The sequence below is a fragment of the Acomys minous genome, assembly GCF_964271855.1.
Source record: "Acomys minous genome assembly, chromosome: 5".
NCBI lineage: Eukaryota > Metazoa > Chordata > Mammalia > Rodentia > Muridae > Acomys > Acomys minous.
The window spans coordinates 105720471-105730886 of NC_140494.1; the positions used below are offsets into that span (position 1 = coordinate 105720471).

The window sequence follows — 10416 nt, forward strand, 5'->3', positions numbered from 1 at the left end:
ATTACACAGCCAAGACTGGCCTTGAACTCTTGATGATCTTGCCTCTACCTCCCAAGTGCTGAGATTACAGGTGTGTACCACCATACCACCGAAGATTAGCCTTTAAAAAAATAATCAGAATGGGACAAGCTGAGTTGTGTTGGTCTCTGTTCCCTAACTGTTGTGTGGTGCACATGGATAACTACATCCAGGATGGCTTCAAATTTGGGGAACAGTAGGACTACATGCACCCTGGAGTTTACAGTGCAGATGACCTGTCAGAGCTGTGTGGACTCCGTGCACAAAGCCCTGCAAGGAGTGGCAGGTGTCCAGACTGTGGCAGTACAGTTAGAGAACCAGATGGTGTTGGTGCAGACCACTCTGCAAGCGCTCCTGGAAAACACAGGGAGGCAGGCTATACTCAAGGGCCTGGGAGCAGCAGTGGCCATTCCAGAGGGCCATGGCACCATACAGGGTGTGGTCCTCATCCTACAGCTGACTTTTGAGCTCTGCCTGATTGAGGGAACCACTGACGGCCTGGAGCTAGGCTGCATGGATTCCACGTCCATCAGTATGGGAATCTCACAAGAGATTGCAACAGATGGGGGGACCATTTTAATGTGCATGGAACATCTCATGGGGCCCTAAGGACACTGATGGGCACCAGGGAGATCTGGGCAACGTCCAGGCTAATGCTGATGGCGGAGCTACCTTCTGGATACAAAATAAACAGCTAAAGATGTGGGAAATGATTGTCCACAGTCTGGTTGTTGATGAGGGAGATGACCTGGGCTGGGGAGGACATCCCTCATTCAAGATCATAGGGAACTCAGGCTGGGTGCCTTTAATCCCAGCACTCAGGAGGCAGAGGCAGGTGGATCACTGTGAGATTGAGGCCAACTTGGGCTACAAAGGGAGTCCAGGACAGCCAAGGCTACACGGAGAAACCCTGTCTCAAAAGACAAAAACAAAAAATTATTTAATGAATAAACATTGTTTGTTTGTTTTTTTAACTGATAAAAATGGAGCTGTCAGGGTAAAAGAAACACAGATAAGAGGGAAAATATCATAGGAAGAAAAGAATATACTGCTAAAAACATGGGGATGTTTCATCTGGAAAGGTTTAAGCTTGAAAAATTAAGAATGGGCATTAAGCTAGGTGTGGTGGCATACACCTTTAATCTCAGCCATCAGGAGGCAGAGGCAGGCCAATCTCTGAGTTCAAGGCTAGCCAGATTAATCAAACTACATGGTGAGACCCTATTTCAAAACAAAACAAAATGTTGTACATTAAAAACTTGACACCATTTGGAAGGTGAAAGCAGGGACCGCAAGGGCTAAAGGGCACACTCCTACATTGTGAAGACAAGGTCAGCCTAGGCTACACTCAACACTATTTCAAGCAGGGCAGAAGTCACACATAGTGGCTCGCTCCTGTAAGTCCAGCAATGCAATGGAGGACTACTGTGAGTCAAGGCCAGCCTGGCTACAGCACAAGACCTTTGTCAGACACAAAAGTGATGAACATGATGGTGCAAGCTTCTAGTCCCAGTATTCAGGAGGCAACACTGAGAGTCTAAGGCTAACCAGAGCTGGAGAGCGAGAGCCTATCCCCAAATACAAAACCAAAAAATAACATTTTAAACCACATGCAGAGAATAATAAATAGAAAACAAGTTCCATTAAACCCAAGTAAGAGGCCTAACAATAACTACAGAGCTCAGGCTGGAAAGATGGCTCAGTGGTTAAGAGTGCTGTCTGCTCTTCCAGAGGTCCTGAGTTCAATTCCCAGCAACTACATGGTAGCTCACAACATCTATAATGAGATCTGGTGTCCTCTTCTGGTGTGCAGGCATACATTCAGGCAGAATACTATATGTAATGAATAAATAAATCTTAAAAAAAAAAAAGAAAGAAAAGAAAAAAAGAACTACAGAGATCCTATCCTCCCTTCAAAGCTAGACTGGCATAAGAGATATTGCTAAAATGTAGCAGGCTGAGTGAGGCAGTCCATTCCCACTGTCAGGTATTTTATGAAGATTTGCACTTTTCCCAACCAAGATGACAATGCTTCTAAATCCTATGCTCCAATGGCTTCATGTGACAATGGCATTTTAAATATGCACTTACCAGATTCTTTTCAATATCTTGGTCTGTGTTTACCTCTGAATCTGCTGTCTTAAAGTCAGTCTACGGAAAGGAAGGAAGGAAGGAAGAAAGGAAGAAAGGAAGGAAGGAAGGAAGAAAGAAAGACACTTTAACATAGAGTTATTTACTCAGCAACCAGCAACAAAGAGCAAAGCAGCAATGCAGTTCTGGCAAACAGACACCACCATCTCTAATGCAATCTTCATTTACCCAACAAAACAGTCCAACACCTGCCTACAGGAAAGCCATGGATCTCAAAGAATAAGTGCTCCTGCAATCCACTGTGCAGAATCCCTAGTTTTTCCACAGCACACTGGGGAGCAGAAAGCAGGATTCATGGACTTCTTAAAAGGCAGACCAGTATATCCGGGCGTGGTGGCACATGCCTTTAATCCCAGCACTCAGGAGGCAGAGGCAGGTGGATCGCTGTGAGTTCGAGGCCAGCCTGGCCTACAAAGTGAGTCTAGGACAGCCAAGGCTAACATAGAGAGACCCTGTCTCGAAAAAACAACAACAACAAAACAAAACAAAATAAAATAAAATAAAAAAATAAAAGGCAGACCAGACAATCAACAAGGACACCTAATGTAGCGCTAGCCGGGCAGTGGTGGCACATGCCTTTAAACTTAGCACTTGGGAGACAGAGACAGGTAAAGCTCTGTGAATTTGAGGTCAACCTGGTCTACATACTGAATCCCACTACAGCTAGGGCTACGTAAAGAAGCCCTATCTCGAAAAATAAAAAATAAAGTATAAATGCTAAGGATCTAGCTACACCAATCAAGTTTTCATCCAAAGAGATTTCACAGAGGTCATAATAGTTTCTGCATGCTCTACAATTAGAAACTGCCTTTCTTGTTTCTAGAACAGCAGAACGAAGCCATTGCATGGTACTGGATGCAAACAGTGTGCGACTGCTAGCAAAAACTGCACAGTGCAGCTCTACCACAGAAGAAGAAACAGCTCCTACCCGCCCCCCTCCCAATTCCATTTTAGTAGCAGAGACTTGATACTTGACCTGTACAGCAATGTTCTGAGAAAGCTTCAAGGAAGAGCCATCCTGATCATCATCCTGATCCGCTCTGACTCCTTCAACCCCATTTGCGGGAGGCACTGCAGGTGGGAAATCCAAGCCCGGGTCCCGGCTCCCTTCCTTTAGGGTGGAGGCTGGAGAGGATTTCTCTTCAGAGCAACTCCTGGAGGCAAGCTGTTTTGAGTGGCATCCTGCCTTAAGAGACCGAGTGACTGCATGGAAGTTCTCCTGGAGACTCAGGTCCCCCTCCTCTCCTGCTGGGTTGGTTGAGTCCTTCAAGTCAGACTGAGACCCGCTACCAGGAAGACAAAGGGCTGTGGCTACCAAGGTTTCTCCTGAAACTTCCTGGTGCACTGCTGCAGCATCCCCTGCTGGGGGACCAGGAGTCTGCTCTGGGTGTTCCAAATGCGTGTTTCTGTTACTTTCCTTGGTTACCGGTTGGCTACTCACACTCGTCACAGGAGACGAGTTCTTCTGTTTCTGGGCAGAGTCTTTGGGGCTATCAAAAAAAAAAGTTCTGGGATGAGGTTGTGGCTCAGTGGCATGACACCTAACTAGCACGTCTCAGACCCTGGATTCTGTTCCCAGCACCACAAAAGGGAATTTCTCTCTCCACTCAGCTTTTGGCAGATTAAATATGATGCTTTGTTTTTCAGTGCTAGGGACCAAACCCATGCTGGGCAATGCTCTACCCCGGAGCCACATCCCTAACACCCCCACTAGAACAAAACTTGAACCTACAGGCCTTCTCTACCATCAGAACAAACTAGTTTCTATCCAAAAATTTCTACCTCATAGACAGGTAGTCTTGTCAGCCTGGTGGGTGGGAACTTGAAAAAGTTCTATGAATGGCCTATAGTAAGTATCTGAGCACAAGTGACTTGATGAATAGGGAAAAAAACACAGCATAATGCTAGTTACAGTAGTTACATACCCTAGCTTGGTTATGCATAATATTTCATAAGCATTTATATTTGTTTTTTTAAAGACAGGGTCTCACTGACTGGCTTTGAACTCAAAGATATATACCTGCCTCTAACTCCAGGGAGCATTGGGATTAAAGGTGTGCACCACACCTGAAAAACATTGTTTTTATTCCAACCTCTTGTCCGCCATACAAGCCCTGATGATTTGAATTCACAGTAGAAGAAGAAAACTCCTAAAAGTTATCCTTGCCCCCCCACACACACACATACACACACACACACACACACACACACACACACACACAAAACAATTGTCCTTAAACACATCACAATAGATCTTTGAACAAAACCACTATTTGATTCAACAGTTTGTCAGACTGAAGTACCATCTTAAGTAGCTGAGAGTGCAGTTTCCTTTGTTTGGATTCTTTGAGACAGCATCTTGGTATGTAGTCCTGGCTGGCCTAGCCATGGTACTCACATGTATAGAACCTAGACCAGCCTCAAAAACCATGGCAAGTATTCTGGGCCAGCCTCCATGTGCTGGGCATAAGCTATCATATTCAGCTGTCAAGGTATAATTTTATTCTTCTTTTTGCTTTTTGGGGTTTTTTTGTTTGTTTTTTTTTTTTAAAGATAGGGTTTCTGTGTAGCCTTGGTTGTCCTGGGCTCGCTTTGTAGACAAGGCTGGCGTTTAACTCACATCGATCTGCCTGCCTTTGCTTCCCTGACTGCTGTGATTAAAGGCGTGAGCCACCACTCACCCCCTGGCTTGAGATGAGAATTCTGTCATTTGTCAAAGACATTTAATGTTTAATTTCCCCTTCATCCCTAGGTCTAGGGAATGAACCCAACTGCACATCTAGGCACACACTGTTCACTAAGCCACAGTCAGAAGCAACATACTACTTGGTTTTGTTTCTTTATTTTGAGACAAGGTCGCACTGTGTAGCCCTGACTAGCCTAGAACTCATATTTAAATAGACCAGACTGGTCTTGAACTCTTGAGAGCCACCTACCCCCGCCTCCTGCATGCTGAGACTAAAGGTATGACCATCACGCTTGGTCTATGCAGCACTCTTTCCAGAGAACCTTAAAGCACACGGACAATGTCAGCCAACACTCACAAGTTAAGTCAGTGTCAAATTAGGGGCTGAAAAAAATGGCTCAGTGCTTAAGAGCACTGGATGCTCTTACAGAGGACCCAAGTTCAAGTGCCAGCGTGCACATGTGGGCTCACAGCTGTCCTAACTCCAGTTCTGGATCCAGTATCCTCACACAGACATACATGCAGGCAAAACAGTAATTTAATAAAATAAAAATAAGTAATTTAGTTGGAGATGGTGCTCAATGCCTTTCATCCCAGTACTGAGGCAGAGACAAAAGAACCTCCGTGAGTTCCAGGACAGCCTGGTCTACAGAGTGAGTTCCAGGACAGCCAGGGCTACACAGAGAAACCCTGTCTCAAAAAACCCCAAAAAATTAATAAATTAACTTCTTTAAAAGGTTTATTTATTTATTATGTATACAGTATTTTGCCTATGTATATGCCTGCACACCAAAAGAGGGCATCAGACCTCATTATAGATGGTTGAGTCACCATGTGGTTGCTGGGAATTGAACTCAAGATCTCTTTCGAACAACCAGTGCTCTTAATCTCTGACCTATCTCTCCAGCCCCCAAATAAAAACTTTTTTTAAAAGTCTATGTCAAATTTCTTTGCTGTTTTCCCTCCCCCTGCATCCAAGTACTGGGATTAAAGGTGTTATCACCACAGCCCACCTACGTTTTATTTGTTCTTTTAGTGGCCCAGTAAGTTTAATTAAAGAGAACATGTATTCACAAGAGGAGCAAGGCCACTAAAGAAAATGTCTTGGGCTGGAGAGATGGCTCAGCCATTAAAGGCTAGACTCACAACCAAAAATATAAGAAAATGTCTTTTTCCTCCCCAGCAAATAATCAGTGATTCTTGTTGAGAACCACCTGTGGAGCGAGGACAGGGAACTTAATTATAAGCCGGGCAAATACAGTGCCTGGGCTTAATCTTAAACTCTACAATTTACTAGCTGCTTGCCTCTAGACATGTTATTTCATTTCTAAAGTAGAAACAGTATTATCCACCTATCAGAGAGATCAATCAATAACCTTTAGCTGCTATTATTACTGCTAGTAGGACATGGCTGCTTTTATTTAGAAAATTAATACAAGCAGAAATATCCAAGTTTATGGCAGGTTTACATTTCACTTATTACTCATTCACTAACGAGTACCGTATCTCTTATTTTTATTCATTCATTTGTTTATATTTATTTTGTGGCAGAGTCACATGTACTTCAGGCTGGCTTTGAACTCCTGTAACTGAATATGACCTTAAATTTTATATTTTCCTCCTCTGCCTCAGAAGTGCTAGTGCTATAGGTATGTGCCATTATATTTGGATCAACTATCTGTATCAGGTACTCTGAAAAGGCAAGGTTAGAGCTGGGAGTGGTGACGCATACCTTTAATAACCCCAGCACTCAAGAGGTAGAAGCAGGAGGATCTCTGTGAGTTCAAGGCCAGCCTAGTCTACAAAGAGAGTCCAGGATAACCAGGGCTCTGTGTATCAGAGAAACCCTGTCTCAAAAAAATAAAAAATAAATAAAGAGGCAAGGGTAGGGGCTAGAGAGATGTCTCAGTGGTTAAGAGCACTGTCTGCTCTTTTAAAGGTCCTGAGTTGAATTCTTGGTAACCACATGGTTGTTCATAACCATCTATAATGTGATCTGATGCCCTGTTCCGGCATGCAAATAAAGCACTCATATACATAAAATAAATAAATAAATAAATTTTTACAAAGAGGCAAAGTTAGGCAATTACAACTCCTGATTCAAGACTTTGGAAAAAGCAGAGTTGGGAGGTGGAAATAGGAAGATTACCGTTGATTACATAGTGAGTTTGAAGTCAGCCTGAGCTACAGGAGACCCTGTCTCAAAAACTAACAACAAAGAGTTTTGAAGCCAGTGAAATGGCTAAGTGTGTGGTGGCACTAGTCTACCAAGCTTATCCACCTCACTTGGAGTCCCCTAGACCCACACGATAAAAGAAGACAACCAATTTGGACAGATTTTCCTTATTGTCACATGAAAACTGTGGCACATATATCACACACAAACACTGAATTTAAACATTTGGGAGGCAGAATCAGATTGATGGCTGTGAGCTCAAGGTCAGCCTGGTCTACACAGCCAGTTCTAGGTCAGCCAGAGCTACATGGTGAGACTCTTGTCTCAAAAAAGTAAAAAATTAACTAATATAATAAAAAACAAATATGGATAGAAGAAACAAAGAGTAATATTTGTTTTGTTTTGTTTGAGATAGTTTCTCTTTGTAGCTTTAGAAATCTGCCTACCTCTGGCTCCTAAGAGCCAGGATTAATGGTGTGCGCCACTGTGCCGACAAATAATACACTTTAATAAGAGGCATAGTAGATACATTAAGCAATAAAACATTTTAACAAAAATATCAAGATGAACAGATATATGTATGTAATTTGTATTTGTTTATAGTTTGTACACATATATCTGTATATATCTATATAACCAAGTGCCTTATAAGTCAGTAGATGGCTCAGTAGGTAAAAGTTTTCAGCACAAGCCTGGTAACCTGAGTTTGATCCCTGGAGGCCATATAATAGGAAAGAACCAACTACACAAAGCTGTGCTCTGACATCAATTGTACACACACCTCCCCACTCCATCATGCATTAACATACAATAAATGATCATTTTAAAAAACCATAAGTGTGGCCACACATAGTGGTTCATCCCTTTAATCCTAGTTATCAGGAAACAGCAGCATGTGGATTGCCCTGAGTAAGGTGAGCCTGGTCTACATATTGAATTCTAGGCCAGCCAGAGCTACAAAGTAAGACCTTGTATGAAAAAAGAAAGAAGAAAATGAGCATGATACACAAGAATGTTTAAATGAACATATAGTCTATGTAGGACAAGTCAAGGTAATATAAGCATTTATGATGTGTTGATGCCTGTCCTAACCTAGCATGCCTACCCGAGTATCAGTTGCTATGTTGGATACCATACAAAAACCAAGCAGTCTCTACTTTAAAAAAAAAATTAATTTGAGCGGGATGTGGTGGCACATGCCTTTGATCCCAGCATTCAGGGAGGCAGAGAAAGGATATTGCTGTGGAGGCCAGCCTGGTCTACAAATGGAGTTCAGGGCAGTCAAGGCTACACAGAGAAACACTGTCTCAAAAAAACAAAAACAGAAACAAACAAACAAACAAAAACTCATCCTGGGGAGGGGAAAGACTTAATCTGCATCTGCAGAAGTGTCTTTAGAGCCTCAAGAAAGAAAAGACTTGACATTCAGAAGCCCATCTCAAAAGCTTTCTCCTCAAGAGTCTGCACGTTACCTTAGGCCATCCGGGAGAGCATCACCTGACTTGGAAGCACAGGGAGCAGAGGGTTCTGAAGGACTGGGGGCACTGGCCCCAAGGCCAGCTACCTCAGGGGCCGCCATCTGCACTCTGCACATTCAGAAACAAATGACAGGTTACAGGTTACAAAGCTGAACACCTTCCTCCGCACAATGCCCACTCTATCAGCCCCTCCCAACCCCAAGAACATAGGCCCTGGAGAAAACACCTAAGATATAGTCTGCAGGAGGGCAATAAAAAAAAAAAGCCACTTCCTGCTATAAGTCTCAGCCAGTGAACCCATGGGATCTGTCATACACACAAAATTATCAAAAAGTCTACGCAAAGCATTTTTCTCTCGACAGAAGTGCAGTCGTTTAGAATAGACGGTAATCTGATAAGAATTTTCCAAATGCTCCACATACCTACCTTATCTACCACCATTTATAAAAGATGACCTTTTTGGCCCAGAACGAATGTTTAAAAATCCCCTTTTTGGCTGTTGCAGTCAAAGCATTCTCTATTAATTGAAGTGAAAGGTTTTCTGTGAGGTGTTTCCAAGAACAAGTCACGCCGTTCTGGACCATCTCCATGGGCTGTTTTCCACCCTGTCAGTATTCCTTTCCTACAGACAGAAATAGTCTATCTGCCAAGGGCCCACTAGCGAGTTAGCATTATGGCAAAACAGGTTACTACTTGGTTACTCCAGGAGAAAACGGAAGATGCTGCGTTATAACTCAAGTAAGGGAACCCAGGAAGACGCTTTTATTTTTTATTTTTAAGAGCATCCTTTTTGCTGCAGAATAAGCTGGGCCTTCTACGGTGAGAAAAAAAAAAACAAAACAAAACTAGGTAGTGGGGTAGGATTAGTTCACATTCCTGCTTTTATTTTGACAGCATCACAGGAATACCTCTATTCCTGTGCGGAAAAGCAGATACAGAATCAGGCTGAATCAGCAGTCACAGCCCAGTGCCTCAGTTTCCTCTCATAATAAAAAGCTCCTGGATTAAAAAAAAAATGGGCCCTGAAACGCCATTACTGCACCTCAGATGCAAACATTCTGCCTCCAACAGGGTCCAGATCATTGCCTCCAACCGGGGGTCTGGGACACCAATGTCCGGTAAACGAAAAACCTTAGGGCAAGGGTCGTACGTGAAACGCCGCGGCTAGAGCCCAAATCTGGAGGGGCGGGGGTCGCACATCTGGCTGGAGAATCCAGTAAGCCCAAAGGAACCCCGCAACCTGGTGGCGGTCATCAACCAGGCGACGACGCAGAAGGGGACAATGGGGGGGAAGCAGCGCCGGGTGGTCACCGCCACTCTTCACAGGAGGCTACCGCTGCGCTTGGCCGCCCGCAGTGGTCAGAGCCACCTCCGACCCTTTCCCCTCGGTGGTCACCGGCTGCCAGCCGCCCTCCCCCCGCGCCCCCGTCCCACTCCCAGGCCGGACTCCAGTCCCCGTACCCACCGCCCCCTCCCCGCCCCCTCCCCCCACACCGCGCCCCCTAGTCCCGCCGCCCCGGCCCGCGCGCCGCCCTGCACACACCTCCCGCGCCGCGCCCCCCGGGGAGCAAAGGCGGGGTAGGGGGGGGTGGGGGCGGGATGGGACGCACCTGAGCGGGCGGAGAATGGGGGAGGGGGCGGCCAAGCCTGGGGGAGGGGTCGAGAGCGCCGGCCCGCGCGCGGCGCCTCCCACTTCCGGCGGCGCGAGTGCAGCTGGGGGGCGGGGGGGCGAGGCCCGGGCGGCCAGAGGAGCGGCCTTGCGGGGTGCGAGCCGCCGCCGACTGCTCCCTCTGGCGGTAGACACAGGCAGCGTCCGGGCAAGCGGGGCGGGGCGGGGCGGGGCGGGGGGTGGGGGGGCACCGCACCGCAGGAGAACCCTGAGACGCAGCGAAGCCTGCGGGAACGCG

The 10416-nt window shown here is 45.6% G+C and overlaps 1 protein-coding gene and 1 pseudogene across 7 annotated transcripts in view; one reads left to right on the forward strand and one right to left on the reverse strand.

Annotated features, from left to right (window-relative positions):
• RNF214 (ring finger protein 214) overlaps positions 1 to 10322 on the reverse strand; it is a 35460-nt gene extending 25138 nt beyond the window's left edge. Inside the window, exons 1-5 of one of the 6 annotated variants that reach the window (XM_084782648.1) lie at positions 10120 to 10258; positions 8936 to 9131; positions 8504 to 8617; positions 3146 to 3659; positions 2110 to 2169 (exon numbers count right to left, since the gene is read on the reverse strand). In XM_084782648.1, the coding sequence (XP_084638774.1) occupies positions 2110 to 2169; positions 3146 to 3659; positions 8504 to 8610 (681 nt within the window). In that variant the 5' untranslated portion in view covers positions 8611 to 8617; positions 8936 to 9131; positions 10120 to 10258. The other 5 variants (XM_084782649.1, XM_084782653.1, XM_084782652.1 and 2 more) reach the window with 5 other exon arrangements.
• Positions 85 to 2092, forward strand: LOC311597968 (copper chaperone for superoxide dismutase-like; annotated as a pseudogene). Its single transcript has one exon. The product of its transcript is annotated as a copper chaperone for superoxide dismutase-like (transcript).
• Positions 10323 to 10416: the final 94 nt, after the last annotated feature.